Here is an 18,409-nt window from a genome sequence, read left to right as displayed (position 1 = left end):
ATATGGGTTGCTTAGATTCAGAATTATGAGAAAACTTGTCACATTACTCTTTAGACATAACCTGGGTCCTTGGCTGAGGGTCTCTGGACAACAAGTACAGGTGGTTGGTTCAGTTTCCCAGTCACACAGGACAAGGTTCAAACAATGCTCATTTTCCACACTTATTGCCCTCCTTTGGAGTCTTCCAAAGTGACTACAGGGGGTTACTATCCATTAGCATCTCATTTACATTGTGGTTTTCACCCCCACTGCCCAACTAGGCAAACAGGGTGAATCTTGAATAAAGCATGCAGATCAAAGTGGACCATGGATAAAGTGGCATTAATTTCTTGGAAACACAGAGCAACGACTGCCCAAACCAATGACCCCTTCCTTAGGAACAAAGCAAGATAAAAGCATTCCTGAGAAGCACTCAGAGCTTTTCCACCCCTGGCCCTTTCCATTGCTGTGGCTCCATCACCACAGTCACTCTATCACTAGAACCATTCCACCTCCTTCCTCCCTCTCTCAATAAAGCTTGCAATTAAGCTTTCGCCATGGAGAATGCCTAAGTCATTAATTTTTTGGATAAGACCCCAATCTCACACCCCCCAACATCAAAATGATTAACAATGATTCCGAAGGACTGACTGTGAATCATGTTACCCATTACTTGATGGAGAAGTAATAGACAAAAAATATAAGACACAAACTTTGGATGGCCAGTGCAGGCATGTGTTTTACTTGATTTTCTATATTTCGAGGGCTTTGTTTTTTCTTTTTCTTTTTTAACTTGCAGGGGAAAGGCAGATATGTTAAGGAGAGAGAGAAAGAGAGAGAACAAAAGAAAAAGAAATTAGAAAGGATCATAGAGGCATCTTTTTTTTTTAATGCACAGAAGAGAACAGAAAGGACAAAACAAATCATAGGCAGAACAATTTTGAAAACTACAGGATGAATTTATTTTATGACTAAAAAGAAAAGCATACAATAGAGATGAGTTTCATTTAAAATGCTCTTTTTCTGTTCTACTGTGCATATGGAAATGCCTATTTTACTTAGTGTTTATTAAGTTTAGAATTTTAAAAATTTTAATTGAAAAAAAGAAGCTGTTGATGAATACTATGTGTTGCCCATAGTTTGGAGTACTTGAAAAGAATAAAAAGTAATGCATGCATGCTAGCTACAAAACTGAACAATAACAACAAAAGGTGGCCCTATCTATCTATATTGTGCCAAGAGTTCAAGGTGTCCTGGATTGAGGATTAGGGAGCCAATAGTTTTCTTTACTGGATTTACACAGTGACTATTGGGAGGTTTTTCTGGCAGAGGAAGATAAAGAAAAGACTGCTTTCATATCTCCAGTTGATTTTACCAGTTTGAACATATGTTCCAAGACATCTGGGAGCACCTACCCCCTTCCAAAGACTCACAAAGAAAGGATCTGGAGACACGAACTCCCTAGAAGTGTTTATGTACCCTGATAATTGTCTTTGGGAAGGCTCAGCAAACTATGTATGGCCAATCTGGCCTGCTGGCTATTTTTATGCAGCCTATGAGATAAATGTGAAAGCCATTCTTAGCTCCAAAACTATATAAAAACAGACAGACTAGATTTGGCCTGCAGGTCTAAGTTTGCCAACTCCTGACATAGATGAACGAGAAGAAAATCTGGGGAAAGATTGGATTGGCTAGAGGAAAAGGGTCTATAATTTTTCACGTACAAGTGCTATTTTGGTAGAGCTCCTGTCAAGTATGTGGGTCACACTATACTACTACAAGGCACGAACACTGTTTCATACTCCTGCCTTGGTCACGTCCAAAGAACCTTTGAAATCTAAGGACTTTATTGGTTTTGGCAAGACATAAAAAATGTATTCAAAAGCTCTGCTGCGGCTGCTAAACCATGAAATGACCTTATTTGAGCATATATTATTGAAGAGGCCCAGAAGAAGGAAGGCAGAAAACACAACGTTATCTTAAAAGCAACAAAGCCGTTTGGAGAATAATGGATGGACTGAGGTGAATACGCGTTCAAAGGCCTGGCCAGCTGCCTCGCATGCACACCAGTGCTAGCTTCTTCTGCCCTATGACCCCAGCAAGCCTTTGGTTCTGAGTACAAATGCCGGTTTGGAGGCCTTGGGAGAGAGGCCACATGAAGGCAGCTCCCGAGCCAGCAGAGACCGGACAGTGAGAACGGTTGTGCCGCCTGCCTCTGGAGGGGCTGATCCTGAGAAACGCAAAGCAATGCTTTCAGAGCAGTTACGAGCGGGGATCGACAACAGGTCGCTGTCAAGAGACACATCCATCCCAACCAGCGCTCAGCGACATGCTATTCCGCTCTAGTCAACTATCTATTGAGCACTGACTACCACGTGGGACACACTTGGCATTTCCGAGTCTTTGCCCTTCCCAGAAGGCCTTCTGACGCTGATGCCAGAGGGACACCTTCAGAAGCAGAGAGCGTCCTTTGGGACACCCACGGGCGCCGACTACAGGTGGTGCAGCGAAGTCTGGACTTCTACAAGCCAGCAGAATGGATGAAAAATACTTGACCACAAACATTTTTGGCCCCAGTGGGTGATTCCCGGCAAAAAGATCTGATGGCTGATGGGCTGCCCGAATCTATAAAACAAGGAATAAGACAGTGATGGAAAAGGGCTCAAATTCCACTTCTCATGAAGGCACTTTGCTTCGGACCCAGTCGTCGACACTGGAGCGAGGCAGTGGACGATGGCACTAGGCTAGCGCTCATACAATGCATGGGATGAGGGAGCAGTTGATGCTACCCAATGGCTGATTTCTCTAACGTTTTACATGACGACCACTTTGAACACATATGGGCTAGGAAAGGCCTTTAGACCAAGTAAGAAATGAGTTTTTGCCGGCCCAAGATGGCTCTGGGTATATTAAGAGGCGTAAGTTGTGTGTAGAAAAGTGTACTATTGGTTTGTAGGGTTTGTCTTGAGAAATATAAATTCTAGCAAACCTTCAGGACTTTTTAGTCCCGGTTTCCCATCTCCAGAAGGAGACAGCAAAAATACAAACAATATATTGGGGAAAACTGGCCATTTCACTAAGTATTGTGATGGGTGAAAGATGACATGACTAAGGAAGCAAAAGTATGAGCTTCCAAGCACTATTGATTCATTCAGCAAGGCAGGCTGATTGTATACAAACTGAGATCAGGCTTCCTCAGCTTGGCACTGAACCCTGGAATACAGGGGAGACAGAGTTTTATGCATTAAAAACAATTACTCAAATGAGACCAATTAAAAGAAAACATTTAACCAAGATACAAAATTAGGTAATTTGATCTCTAATTGGAGGAAAAATCAGAAACTTTCCAAGTTGGGAGAGTGAAAGCAAACAGGCGCAATGCCCGGACATCAGAAAAAGCAGTGTCCTGTTCCCCCAAGTGACTGTATTGCTTTGATTGCAAAGGAATATGGAAACAACAACTGACTGGCCAACACAGGGCCAGTTTTCAGATAAGACACGCGGGCTACCTGAGACATATAATTGTGAGGAAACGTTCTGCAGCAATCTTCAGGTCTGACAGGCTTTCTAGCAAGCATAATTAGGTCCTTAGTTAAGAATGTCTAGGCAGCAGGTAGAAACGGGTCAGTTTCCCAGACATGCTAGGTAGAAAGAGAACTAAACGAGATACAGAACTGAGTTACCAAATGGAGACTGATTCAACTCAGTTCCCACAGTCTGTACAGGTAGATGCAACCAAGAACCAGAAAATTTCCAGTTACTAAAATATAGAATGTAACAAGCTTGAGTGATCCAGGGAACAGGATTTAGGTTCAAAGCCCACCACTGGCCAATGGATTCCTTTTGAGGGGCAGTAGTGGTACAAACCCATGATCCTGTAAATGTACTTCTCAGTGAATTCTAATCAAGGTAGAGACTTGGAAAGGTCATTGCTCAAAGAGCTGTTAGCTTTGGCTGGCATCAAAAGTCTAGAACACATTTTTATCATTTTTTTTAAAAAATAAAAACCCTCACCTTCCATCTTGGAGTCAATACTATGTATTGGCTCCAAGGCAGAAGAGTGGTGAGGGCTAGGCAATGGGGGTCAAGTGACTTGCCCAGGGTCACCCAGCTGGGAAGTGTCTGAGGCCAGATTTGAACCTAGGACCTCCCATCTCTAGGCCTGGCTCTCCATCCACTGAGCTACCCAGCTGCCCTCCAAACTTTATCATTTTCAAAGGGAACCACAACCCTAAATGTTTAAACTGTACTCTGATGAATGTGTGAAGGTCACATTGATACCATAACAAAATCTCAGTGGAGAAAGTATATGGCTTATCTTGAAAATGCAAACAATTCCACCAGGAATAAAGTCATCAACTTTACACCCTACTTGCTGATGTCTGAGTGTGAACTATGCCTACATACCGATTTGTATTTCGGAGTGTCTGAGGATAGAAAGAATAAAGACTAACATATCTCTCTGCTGACTAAAAATGGTAATATTTACTATTTATATTTACTATAGGCATCTAGGTGGCTCAAGGGGCATTGTCTCATCTCCCTTAATTCAAATCTGGTCTCAGACATTTATTAGCTATGTAACCTTGGGCAGTCTTTTAACCCTGATTGCCTCAGTTTCCTCATCTGTAAAATGAGCTAGAGAAGTAAATCAAAAAGCATTCCAGTACCTTTGCCAAGAAAACCTCAAATGGGGTAATGAAGTGACATTACTGACAGAACTGAAAAACAACCGAACACCACATCCATGTAGAATGTCTTGAATGTACCTTCATATATATATATATTCATATAGATTGTGTTCATTGACATATATGTATATATAGATACAAAAATGTTAATGACCACATATTTAAGTATGTTTCTGTTTTATTACCATTTTTGTTATGTTTCTCTACTTTATATTGGTACTATGACTACTGTAGCAACATCTGTGCTAATTTTGCTTAGTTTTCTGTTCATATAGTTTTACTCTTTTGCTAATTTTGTTTCATAGGCCTGCTGTAGTTATTATTGCTATTAATACTTAACTTTATTTTATGGATACGCATATACTAAAAATCCTACTTAAACCTATAGTCACAAACACCTATCAAGTGAAGCTTTGCATTATAGACAGAGGTCTGGTGCACATATTGTGGTGGTGCCTTGGTATTCGGAGACCATTACCTGGGACATTAGATTAATTATTCTGTTACATACTGATAAGTATTTGATGCCATGCCTTATATTTCCAGATGCCAACTACTTCTCAGTTATACTTCCTGCCACTCCCCCATCCCAACCTATGGCAAAGCTTGGGTCTCTGGCACAGGGGCAGCTGAACAGAGATGGTAGAGAATCTGACCAAAAAAAGACTGCAAAAGGGATAGCACTAGGAAATCCAGCATCCAGAACTACCAGAAATTTCATTCACTGGAGGCAAGTTAGTTGGCAGTGACCAGACCAGGTGAGTCCAAACTTGGTGAATGCTCTCTGGTTAAGAAATCCAAGCTAAGGTAGAGTGTTCTCTCTTCCCCAAACTTCTAATTCTCCTCTTCCCCTTCCATCTCATTAGACACAATTGGATAAAAAATACTACAAGTTTTCAAAGATTCCCATTTCCTCTCTACCCCTCCACCTCTCTCCCCTCACCATGGTAGTCTATCAGCCTTTTATAAATAAGTTTGTTCCCATTGCCCGTTGGCTGGTCCTTACTTTGGCTCTGAGTGTTCATGGTGGAGTGCATATCTTTTAAGAAATATTTTTCAGAGAGTTACAAAATGCAAAATAAATAATCTGGACTACATCAAATTAAAAAGTTTTTGTACAAACAAAACCAATGTAACTAAAATCAGAAGGGAAGCAACAAATTGGGAAAAAATCTTCATAAAAACCTCTGACAAAGGTTTAATTCCTTAAATATACAAAGAGCTACATCAATTGTACAAAAAATCAAGCCATTCTCCAATTGATAAATGGACAAGGGACATGAACAGGCAGTTCTCAGCCAAAGAAATAAAAACTATTAATAAGCACATGAAAAAGTGCTCTACATCTCTTATAATCAGAGAGATGCAAATCAAAACAACTCTGAGGTATCACCTCACACCTAGCAGATTGGCTAACATGACAGCAATGGAAAGTAATGAATGCTGGAGGGGATGTGGCAAAGTAGGGACATTAATTCATTGCTGGTGGAGGTGTGAACTGATCCAGCCATTCTGGAGGGCAATTTGGAACTATGCCCAAAGGGTGATAAAAGACTGTCTGCCCTTTGATCCAGCCAAAGCACTGCTGGGTTTGTACCCCAAAGAGATCATAAGGAAAAAGACTTGTACAAGAATATTCATAGCTGCGCTCTTTGTGATGGCCAAAAATTGGAAAACGAGGGGATGCCCATCAATTGGGGAATGGCTGAACAAATTGTGGTATATGTTGGTGATGGAATACTATTGTGCTCAAAGGAATAATAAAGTGGAGGAATTCCATGGAGACTGGAACAACCTCCAGGAAGTGATGCAGAGTGAGAGGAGCAGAACCAGGAGAACATTGTACACAGAGACTGATATATTGTGGCACAATCGAAGGTAATGGACTTCCCCATTAGTGACAATACAATGTCCCTGAACAATCTGCAGGGATCTAAAAAATACTATCCACAAGCAGAGGATATACTGTGGGAGTAAAAACAACGAGGAAAAGCAACTGCCTGACTACAGGGGTGGAGGTGATAGGACTGAGGAGAGACTCTAAATGAACACTCTAATGCAAATATCAACAACATGGAAATGGGTTACTGGGTTAAAAACAGGAACACATGATAACCAGTGGAATCGTGCCTCTATGGGAGAGGGAAGGGTGAGGGGGGGAGGAAAAGAAAATGATCTTTGTTTCCAGTGAATAATGTTTGGAAATGACCAAATAAAACAATGTTAAAAAAAAATATTTTGCAGAATACATAATTAAAGCCCCTTTACTTCTGACTTGGTGGTCAAGGTACCACCCCCCCCCCCCTTGCAGGACCCAGCTAATTTTATTGCAATTGTTAAAAACTCCTTCAAGAGTTTTTAGAGTATAGTATAGTATACTATAAGAATAGTATAGGAGGGCTCCACGTAGATGTGAGGCAAATTATTTCCCCTATCATTAAAAAGCCTAAATTTTCAGTTAGCTTCAAAATCTCCGGTGGAACACATTACGAACATCTATTCCGAGGGCTAAACCTTCCTTGAGTCCAGAAGAGGAGGGTTAAGGAAAGGAAGATAAGGGACTAAATAAAATCCTTCCTCTAAGTCTCAGGAGGTCTGTGACAATTTCGATTTTCCTCTCCCACCCCCTATCTCATGCTCCACAGCGACAGCTACTGTTAAATCTGGAATGAACCGGACTGGACATGAGGTAGAAGGTGATAAAGGTACAGGAAACAGGGAATAGAGTAAAGGTGGGGTGAACGAAGCATTCGATTTACAGGTCTTGGGTTTGAATCACAGCTCTGACTAGTTGAAGCTGTTCATTTCCTGATGTTTCCCAACTGTAAAATGAGGCTAACAATACTTGCACTACCCACTTTACGGGGTTGTTGCAGGGAAAGGACCCTTTGTAAAGCTATAGCTAGTTTCCGATATTGGTGCAAATAATGACTCCTCTGAAGGGTTTTGTTGGAAAAGAATGGATGATAGAGAAAGCCGGGAGAGGAAGAGAGAGGGAGAAGATGTAGGCATTAAATGGCTGCATTATTCAACTTAATACTGCGTATTTCCATTAGGTTGAAACCAGTGATCATATTTTACACAATTATAACTTCGAAAAATGACCATTCGAATACATGAAACCACTTCAGGGAGTTCCTCATTTGCAATGACAGAACTAGCTGTATTATTGTGAAAGCCCCCCCTCCCCCTCTGCCTCGGGAACCAAGAATCTTTCAAAAGGCAGAGAATGCAGAGAGAAGGGATTAAGGACCCCGTCGTAAGGAAGAAGAGCCTGAGGCTTGTGGACATGTATTAACTCCTATAAGGCCCAGATTCCGAGAAAGACAGTGTAGAGGGTGAGATGGGGGGTTAGAACCTAGGGTTGTGACATCAGCCCCAGATTAAACTACTCTCCGCCCTGGCCCCGGCGGAATCCTGGGGATCCGGACAGGTTGTGGAGCCCTTCCCCTTTGGTCTGACCCCGAAAGGCCTCCCTGGGTTCTCAGCTCAGGACATCTCACCTTCCTGAGCTCAGACCTCCATCTGGTTTCAGCCGCAAAGAAGTTTGCCCGGTTGCTAGGGGAGGATAACGCGACTGTCTGGTTGCTAAGGGGAAATCCGATGACGGACTTTCCAGGGTGAAAGTTGACTGGTCACATGGCCAAACTTTTGGGTGGGGGAAAATGCTTTTCTCACCAACCAGTCATAGAGAAAACAAATCTCCCTCCAATCGCCGTCTTCTTAGGGAGGGTCCCTTCTTGGCCCGCCTCTGCGGGAGTGGTGGTGACGTCCTCGTTTTTAATCCAATCATTATGGGAAGCTTTCAGATAGATCACTATCTTGGCGAATCAAATTGAGAGTCCCCGCCTCGAGGCCGGGACTAGCGAGATGGTCCAAATGACCTACCTGTCTCGCGGTCCAATCAGAGGCTGTGGGCTAAGCTGGGGCTTCTCGGAGGACGGTCGATAGCCAATGAGTGAAAGGCTACGGAGGCACGGTCCAATGAGGACTTAGATTAGCGGGAGGGGCCGGGAGACGGGAGCTCACCGTTCGGGAAAGGGGCAAGTGTCACTCAGGCCGGGAGAGCCGTGGGGGGGTGGTTGCGACGGTGGCAGCAGCGGCGGCGGGCAGCTGGTCGGAACCTCCGCCGCCTGCGGAGCTGTCCTCCCAAGATGGAGTTTCTCCTGGGGAACCCGTTCAGCACCCCGGTGGGACAGTGCCTCGGTAAGGCCCTTAGGGCGGTTTCGGGATGGAGGTGGAGGGGCGGCATCTCTCGAGCGTCTTGGTCCTGTCCCAGCCTTCTTTCTGCCAGCGCTTTGCGGGCCGAGGTGGCGTGGGCCTGGGGCGGACAAGGGAGCAAGTGCCATGCCTCGGTCGCATCTTTTGAGTGAATGCCTTCTTGGGTCACCTCCCTACTCCCCCCCCCCCCCCCGGCCATCTGATTGGATGTTTCCCCAAAGGATGGTCCCTGCTCAAGGATCCTGCTTAGTTCAATCAGAGCTGGAGAGTGTGGGGAAGGTCCTCTGAGCAATGCCAACTGCATGGTGTCAACTTGGGCCATCCTTGTGATGCCTCCATTTACGAGGTAGTAAGTGTACCTTCCACTCACTGACTACCTCATCACTCCTTCTTCTTACACACACACTCTCTCCCCCTCCCTTTCCTCTCTTTTCCTCTCCTCTCCCCTCTCTTCTCACTCTCCTCTCTTCTCCCTCTCCTCTCACTCCTCATTCTCTCTTTTCTTCTCTCTTCTCCTTCCCCCCACTCTCCCCTCCTTCCTTGCTGGTACACTTTTTGTGTAGCCTTAGACAAATCACTTAATGTCCCTGGGGGTCATTTTCCCCCTTTCTAAAATAAGGAGATAGAACTAGCTTGTCCTCTGAGATCTCGATGCCACTAGATAGATCTGTGTTCCCTTCTCTTAGTTTTCCGAAGTACAGTGAGGACTTTGGCTGAAGACTTTGGCTGGATCTTTTTGCTTGGGTGGGAAAGAGGTGGGGAGTTGAATTGTGACACCGATAGTTTCTCCGTTAATGTCTCTGGGGATCTCAGACACTCTTGAAAGGGATACTAGTGTAATGACAGGGATAGTGTATTAGGGGAGTGTTTGCAAAGAAGCAAGAGACTGCTTGCTTCGACAGACTGGACAAATCATTGTTAAGGATCTTCTTAACCAAAAAGCTACTTGCTCTTTTGCCCAAGGCAGAATTTTTGCAGAAGGATAGTCAAGAATGTTGTGATTTGGTTAGTTTACAGCCTGGAGGGTAGACTGGTAAAACATTTTTTTGGATGGGTGTATTTTATCTACTTGCATGCAGGATTGGTTACCATTGTGGTGATTTGCTTACTGGCAGCCTTGTTTTCCTGGTTTTAAAAGCCTGAGAAAATTATTGAGCTTTCTTCACCAGTCTAAGAAACAGCATTTGGAAATGCCTGATTAAATGCCACTTAAGGAATGAAAATTGTGTCTTGGTGGTGCAATAGTCAAGGAAAACTGTCCCAATTCCTTCTCTCTTCACTCCTGGTTTCTTCTCCCACATCATTCAGGTATTTTTCCACTAGGACTTTATATGCCACTTTCATACCAGCTCCCCAGTTCGGTCTGGAATCTTAAAACTCACTTTGGATTAGTAAGTTAATGTAAAAATGAATTGAATACTGTATTGAGGGCTGTACCACAGAACTGCCATCCTTTTCCCATGACACTAGGCACATTGAAGATAGAAGGGCAAAAGTTTAAAGGTATAGTAATTAGGTTAGAGTCACATTTTTCTATCAGAAAATTTTTGCTGAGGCAGTTTGTCCCTTTAGACATTTGAGCAAAGGCCCTAAAAACGGTTAAAGGTTAGAGTAACTTTCCTTAATATGTTCACCTCTGTCTGATTTTTTGTTTCAGCAAGTGAGCAAAAGCTGTTTTCATAGTACTTTTTGCTTCTTTAATAAATGTCTTGTACTTTGGAGGCATCAAAATCTGTTGGACAGACGATGGAATATAATAACCAATTAGCAAATAAGTGCTGAGTTCCTTTTCTGTACATGGCATGGTATCAAGGCCCTGTGGAGCATACAGAACCCTCAAAAAGCCTCTAGTTTTAGCATAGAATGTTAGAGTTGGTAGGGACCTTAGATGCAGAATGGTATAGTGGAAAATACAATTAACTAGATATGAAAGAGGTCTGGATTATCATTCCAGTTGTACCACCAACTTGCCGGTTGGGCCAGATTCCAGCAAGATTAGAACAGTGCCTGGCATATAGTAAATGTTTAGTAAATGCTTTCTGACTAACTGATTAAACCTCTCTGAACCTTTAGTTTCCTTGGCTGTCAGATTATAGAACTGGTCTTTTAAGTCAGAGTTAAAATGGACTGTATTCAACTCCAAGGTACTAAGTCCAATCTTTCACCTATATATTTGTTTCACTATAGGCTACAAATAGACAAAACTGACCTACACAAAACTATCAGGAATGATAAAAGATAATAGACAATTAACTGATAAATTGTGTGATTCCAACTTTGCATTGGGAAAATTCAGTGAAGAAGAAGAGCAGTGATGGCCACAATGATCTTGGAAGGCTTTCAGGAAGACTGGCTTTAGAGGAAGGGATGAAAGCTACCTACTAAGACTTGACCAAAGGACATGGAGGAAGGAAAGAAGAGATGTGTTCTTGGGACAATAAGGAGATAGGTTTGTTTAGAACAGAAGATGGATTGTTGAGAAGAATTGGAAAAATCGGTTGTATATGGAAGTTGGATGTAAATTATGGAGAACAATAAAGGCCTAAATTATTGCTATCTTATGCTTTTTTTCTTTCTGTGACTGTTTTCCATCTAATAAAATAGTACTTCTCACCTGCAGGAAAGTGGATTTTAAAATTTTCTGTTGAGCATCCAAAAGAGAAGTTATCGAATTATAAACTGTTGTGGGATCAGAACTTCCATATACAATGTCATCTTTTTTGTTCTCTTGTGAAACTTGTGTTCAGTGAATTTGAGGTACTTTTGTGGCCACTTCCTACCTTGAGAATTTTCTTACATTTTTCTTCCTTCCACGTACTCTACAACCTTGCTAGGCCTTCTTGCTCTCCCTTGCACATGACACTCCATCTCCCATTATCAGGCCTTTGCTGTCCCTCAGTTAAAGAATGCTTTGCCTCCTCATTTCCTCTGCTTAGACTGACTTCAAGACTCAGCTGAAATGCTTCCTTATATAGGACACCTTTCTCAGTCTCTCAGGCTTCTAGAGCCTTGTCCTTCAAGGTTACCATATGTCTACTAGGTATGCTATCTTGATTGTGCCCACGTATTTATGTGTTGTCTCCCTATACGTTTCTTGAGGGCAGAACTGTTTTTGCCTGTTTGTGTGTGTGTGATTTATATCTTTGTACAGCAGAATTGATTCCATTCTACTCGTAGTTTTGCTGGGGATGGTAGTTTTTATGGTACCAAATTCAAATTATACAATTATTATTTGTGGCTTTAAGAACAGATTTTTTTTTAAGCTGAGAAAGTAGAATGAGAGGTACAAAAGTTAATTATTTTTATTTCCTGATTTTTATCTCAGGACAAATTTCCTAATGTTATGCTTCTTTTATATTAGCCACACAGTTTTAGAAAAGGTGACACTGGGGACAGCTAGGAAGTATAGTGTATGGAGAGCCAGGCCTAGAGACAGGAGGTCCTGTATTCAAATGTGGCCTCAGACACTTCTAGCTTTGTGACCCAGGCAAGTCACTTAACCTCCACTGCCTAGCCTTTACCAATATTGGTTCTAAGATGGAAAGTAAGTGGTTTTTGTTTTTTAAGTAGCATAAAGTGGGGGATTGATCAAAGACAGTACAAGGATGCTTTTGTAATTTTCCTTATTTATGTGTATCCAAAAGTTTCCAGAGGATCTTTTCCAAAGATGGAATAAATAATTAATAAATTATTAAATATTTAATTTAAATATAAATTTAAATTTATTTAAAAATAATCCCTGAATGGGTAGAGATCCCAAACAATAATACAGTGAAAAGAAAGCCTTATTCATGAGATGATTTTATAGTTCTGCAGAAACAATTATTCTTTGGTGAAATATACGTATGTAGAGATTCTGTAGTGTGAAAGCAGCTTCAAAGTAGCATTCAACTAGTGAGTATCCGGCTTCTGTGCCTGGCTATATCGACTAACTCAAACAGTTGTAGTAAATTCAGCAAATGTTTATTATCTGCCTTCTATAGGCAAGCCGTAATGCTAAAGCATAGTGCTGTTACTAAAGTTTGCAGCTTGAGTTTATTTGCTAAACTGATGGGTGGCAGAGTGGTTAAAGTGCCAGGCCTGGAGTCAGAAAGACTGGAATTCAAATCTGGCTTCAGACACTTAACTAGCTGTGTGACCCTGGGCAAGTCACCTCACTTCAATTTATCTGTTTCCTCATCTGTAAAATGTGAGTAATAATAGTACCTACCTCCCTGGGGCATTGTGAGGATCAGATTTTATAATTGTGAAGTGCTTAGCTCAGTGCCTAGCTGATATATAAAAAGTGCTAGATAAACGTTAGCTATTATTATTAGAGAAGATCTAACGTATACACAAGGAGATAGGTAGGTTGCTCATAGCACCAGGCATGGAGTCAGGAAGACCTGAGTTCAAATGCAGCCTCAGACACTTCCTGGCTGTGGGACCTGGGCAAGTCACTTAACATTCGTTTGCCTTAATCCACTGGTGTAGGAATTGGCAAACCACTTCAGTGTCTTTACTAAAAAAATCCCATGGATTGTATAGTCCATGGAGTCATGACAAATTGGCTATGACTGAACAATTAAACGTCACATTGTGAAGATTGGATTTAGCTCTCCCCTGATTGTAACAATGAAGGTGCTTAGCTCTTCCTTGATTGTGAAGATTAAATTGTAATCCCCTGTCTATTTGTTGATTGAATCCCCCAAAATGTAAGCACATTGAAGATCTGCCCATGTTAGATCTAATTACCAAAGGTGTAAATATCCCACTTAATCATGAAGTGGGAGGTCTGTGACCCACTTGTGCCATAGTGGGTAACGAATTAGTAACTGCCTGCTGGGCAGTCCTAGAACAGAGCATCAGCTGTGATTGGTAAACGTGGAATTAGGGGAAGTGATGCAAGAAAAAAGGTCTTTATTTTTTTAAAACCCTTACCTTCCATCTTGGAATCAATACTGTGTATTGGTGTCTGAAGCCAAATTTTAACCTAGAACCTCCCATCTCTCAATCCACTGAGCTACCCAGCTGCCCCAAAAAGGTCTTTAAAAGAAAGAGACAAGGGCCTGAACAAGATTGGTTGTGGTTGTTGTTGGTAGTTTGTTCTTCTGGGAGTTTGAAAGAGACATACTTGGAGTGGAGCCTCCTGTAAGAAGCAGTTCTACTAGAGTTGAGGCTGATAAAAGAATCTGCTGATTGAACTGACACGTGGTGAGTGTAAAGGCTGACTTCCTTTCCTTGGCCTTTCCTGGAGACATCAGACTCCCGGAAAGGCCCATTTCTGGAGACTCCTTTCCCCTGGCTGGGGCCTTAGGATTTCTACCTGGCTCAAAGGAAGTCAGAGCTCTCTCTCTCTCTCTCTCTCTCTCTCTCTCTCTCTCTCTCTCTCTCTCTCTCTCATTCTCCTTTTCTTCTCTTTTTTATCTTTAATATCTTCCCTCTATTGTAAAATAAAATGCTATAAATTCCATTTGACTTTAGTAATTCATTTTTGGGATTTAGAAATTAAATCCCTGACAACCAATTAAATATATTCAGTCCAACCATAAAACTAACAATATACACAAATCTCTGTGATAGAAGATGGAATATGATAAAAACAAATGAGAGGCAAAGTCAATAGCCATCTATTAAACATTTACTATGTGCCATATACTGTACTAAATGCTAGGGGTACAAAGAAAAGCAAAATCAGACCTGCCTTCCAATTGGTCACATCTTAGAGGTAATAGGGAGCCACTAGAATTTATTGAATAGGGAAGTGACATGATGAGTCCTGGCTTTAGGAAGATAAAATTAATAGCTGAGTGGCCCAGAATAGGGACAGGCTTGTGACAGAGACACTAATTAGAGGCCACTGAGATAGTGAATGATAACTACAAGAGCAGTGGCATGTCAGCGGAGAGAAGGAGACTTCTATCAGAGATGTTGACAAACGAATATTTGAGGTAGTAAACGCAGGGTTTTTTTTGTCCCAAACTAGTGCTTCCATATCTATCTATTTATATTTATTTATTTGCTGTTTAAATAGTGAAGGCTAGTTATTATGGGGGTATAAACTTCAAAAAATATTTTTCCATGTTTACATAATTCATTTTCTTTCCCTTCCCTTTTCTCCCCCCACTCCCAGATCCAATAAGCTCCTCCCCTTTTCTCCCTCCCCCTCCCCCCCCCCATCCAATAAGCACTTCTACTGGATTATTACAAATGTTATCACAAACCTATTTCCATAGTATTCATTTTTGCAATAAGCAATTTTTAAAAACCCAAATCCCCAATCATATATCCATGTAAACAAATGATTAAGTAATTTGTTTTTCTTCTGTGTTTCTATTCCCACAGTTCTTTCAATGTGGATAACATTCTTTTTCATAAGTCCCTTGGGATTGTCTTGTAGTAGCAAAGCGCTTTACATTGACCTGTGCCACAATGTATCCGTCTCTGTGTACACTGTTCTCCTGGTTCTGTTCCTTTCGCTCTGCATCAGTTCCTAGAGGTTCTCCCAGTTCGTATAGAAATCCTTCAGTTCATTATTCCTTACAGCACAGTAGCATTCCATCACTATCATATAACAATTTGTTCAACCATTCCCCAATCAAAGGCCAGGGGAGAAACTTTTTCCTGTGAACATGTGGAGTGATAACACTACTAAGCTGCGGAGATTTCAAATATCAAAATTTCTTTTTTCTGTCATGGAGACAAAACTAATGAAATATTCAGTCAACAAATATTTGTTGAACTCTGTGCACAAGCGATCTAATATGGAAGTTACAGAAATATATACTACTTGATCTTTACCCTGAAAGAGTTTATTGTTTACAAAGCAATACCTAACAGAAGAGGATAAACCCAGGCAAGGTTTCAAAATCCTGTACCCTCTGTCTTCTGGAGACTTCAAGCTTGGATTATAGCTTACGAAGTTTGATTCATCTCAAAATAAATATGAGTGCATATAGATAGTGGAATATTCTGGCAATGAAAGTGTGAATCTGCATGCAAATGTGTATATCTGTAAAGAATCAAAAGTATCAAAGAAAAGAGCATCAAAAGTGAGGCAAAGACAGAAAAAGTATGTGGTGATGGACCGAGGGCTGGACCTCAAGGCCAGAAAGAGTTGGGTTTAAGCTCTGTCTTTGACAAACACTAGCCATGTGGTAACCTTGGGCAAGATATAATTTCTCATTGCCTCTGGTTAGTCTTTAACCAATGTACATTTATTAACCACCTGTTATATGCTAGGCACCGAGTTAGGCATCGAAGATTAAAATATACAAATAAGCAGTTTCTGTTGTTAAGGAACTTGTATTCTGCTGGGGAAGAGAATTGTTTTCAGATAAGTAAATACTGGAAATACTAAAGGGACAACTAGGTGGCTCAGGTCCAGAGTCGGAGGACCTGATTTCAAATCTGGCCTCAGATACTTCCTAGCTGTGTGACCTTGGATAAGTCAGCCTAACCCTGTTTGCCAAACCCTTTGCCTTTTGTCTTAGAAAGTAAGAGTTTTAAAAGAGAGTGGACCATAAAACCAGCACCCTTTTCAGGTTTCATGTGGCCAGATGAAGCACTCCTAAGTCACTGGGCAGTAAACAAGACGTTTGCTTTACCTTAATACAGAAAAGTTATGCAATTAGGATATGACACTTAGTTTCTATAACCATTTCCCCCTTCTCATATACTTCTGGTTAGCAGGACAAAGTACAGTGATTCTAGGGACCTTTAGGCACATAGCACTTTGAAGCAGTCCCAACTCCACATGGGGTGGGGTTTTTAGGACCTTAGTTCACCAGAAAACTAACCCAAGGGAGGTAGGTGCCAGGATGAGGGAGATGGAGAGAGCTAAACTCATCACAAATACGACACAGAGTGATTTAGGGGAGGGGACACTAACAATTGAGGAAATCAGGAAAGGCCTCTTGAAGGAGGTGGCAATTGAGGGGAGTCTTTATGGAAACCAAGGGCTCCAAGAAGTCAAGGTGAAGAAGGAGAGTATTTCTGGTGTGAGGAATGGCATATGCAAAGGCACAGAGGTGGGAGATGGAATGACATTTGAGGACTAGGAAGTAAGCTGGTTGATTGGAATATGGAAAGTGTTAGAGGGAGTAATGTATCCTCACCCTGGAAAGATAGGCTGGAGCCATATTGCAAAGGACTTTAAATGTCAATCTAAGTAGTCTGATGGTAACCGAGAGGCAGTTGGGAGTTTTCGATGGTTCTTGAGCTTGGGTAAGCTTGTGTTTCAGAGATGTCAATCTGGCCGCCATGTGGGAAATGGATTGACAAGAGGAGACTGGCTATAGGAAGACCATTTGGGAGGCTCTTGTAATAATCTAGGCTAGAGGTAATGAAAGTGAGAGAAGAGGGCCAATGGGGGATGCATGTTGAGGGTGTGCGATCAGAAACACTTGGCATCAATTGGATACGAAGGAAGAGAAAATGAAGAGTCAGAGAGGGCTCTGAGGTGACAAACTTGAGTAACTGGATCTTCAGCTAGGCTGGGCTGCCCAATGAGACGCGTCCCCCAGGGTTCTCTGGCCCGGGCTCTAGTCTATTATTCGACTGAATCTCATCATGATTCCATGGTATTCGACCAGCCCTAACCTCTCGCTTGACCGAGTCTCACATCTCCAACTACCTGTGCCCATCAGGGCTCTCAGCTTAGTTGTCCCACAGATATCTTAACCCAGCGTGGCCAATACCGCACTCATCTTCCTGTCCAACTCTCCCTCTTCCTCGTGTCACTGTTACTTTCAAAGTCAGCCCTGCCCCCCGGGTCACCAAGGCTCACCGTCCTCAGCTCAGCCCTGCTTCTGACACACTCCTGTAGCCAATCATTTGTCAAGTTCTGTTGTTTCTTCCTTAGCAACGTCTCTCCTCGCTCCTAGCACTGGTGCAGACCCTGCTTTCCTCATTCTCTCACACTGGTTCCTTGATTCAAACCTCTTCCCTCCCCAAACCCCTCTTGAACTCAGCTGGCAAATTGATCGGTCTTGCTAAAGCTCAAGTCTGGCCATATCACCCTCTGCTCAGTTAACTTCAGTGACTGTTTTCCTTCAGAATTAAACATAAAATCCTCTTTGGGGCTTTTAGAAATCCTTACCTTCATCTTAGAATCAATACTATGTGTAGGTTCTAAAGCAGAACCGCGCTAAGAGCTAGGCGATGGGGGCTAAACGACTTGCCAGCGTCACAAAGCTAAGAAGTGTCTTGAGGTCAGATTTGACCGGACCCTCCAGTCTCCAAGCCTGGCCCCTAGCCACTAAGCTACTTACGTGCCCCCCCCCTTGGCTTCCTTTATCTGTAACATGGCCCCTTCCAACCGGTCCAGTTTTCTTACACGGTAGTCCCCTCCATGTTCTCCGTGATCTAGTGACCCGAGTCTTCTTGTTTTTCTTTGAAGAAAGCAGGGCATCTCCCAAGTCAGGCTATTTTCACTGGCTGGCCTCTAGGCCTGGAACTCTTTCCCTCATCTTCTGGCCTCTCTGACTTTCTTCCTGGCTCAGCTAAACTTTTGCCTTCTGTTAGAACCCTTTCACAGT

The 18,409-nt window shown here is 42.3% G+C and overlaps 2 protein-coding genes across 7 annotated transcripts in view; one reads left to right on the top strand and one right to left on the bottom strand.

Annotated features, from left to right (window-relative positions):
- Positions 1–8,342, bottom strand: part of DRC3 (dynein regulatory complex subunit 3) — a 113,450-nt gene extending 105,108 nt beyond the window's left edge. The window contains exon 1 of the mRNA XM_056804500.1: positions 8,174–8,342. The gene's annotated coding sequence lies outside the window, so the exon portion shown is untranslated. The remainder of the gene's footprint in view (positions 1–8,173) is intronic.
- TOM1L2 (target of myb1 like 2 membrane trafficking protein) overlaps positions 1–18,409 on the top strand; it is a 199,673-nt gene that overhangs the window by 16,758 nt on the left and 164,506 nt on the right. The window contains exon 2 of one of the 6 annotated variants that reach the window (XM_056804492.1): positions 5,217–5,428. The exons of 1 other annotated variant lie outside the window; for it this stretch is intronic. Coding sequence is in view for 3 of the 5 variants with exons in the window: in XM_056804488.1 (XP_056660466.1) it covers positions 8,825–8,876 (52 nt within the window). In the remaining 2 variants the exon portion in view is untranslated. Of the gene's footprint in view, positions 1–5,216; positions 5,429–8,379; positions 8,877–9,214; positions 9,238–18,409 lie in introns of those variants that run through there. 4 more of the 6 variants (XM_056804488.1, XM_056804490.1, XM_056804496.1 and 1 more) reach the window with 4 other exon arrangements.

This window comes from Monodelphis domestica, chromosome 7 (genome assembly GCF_027887165.1).
Source record: "Monodelphis domestica isolate mMonDom1 chromosome 7, mMonDom1.pri, whole genome shotgun sequence".
Taxonomy (NCBI): domain Eukaryota; kingdom Metazoa; phylum Chordata; class Mammalia; order Didelphimorphia; family Didelphidae; genus Monodelphis; species Monodelphis domestica.
Note: the sequence above shows the minus strand (reverse complement) of the source record. Positions and strands in the feature narration are given on the sequence as shown.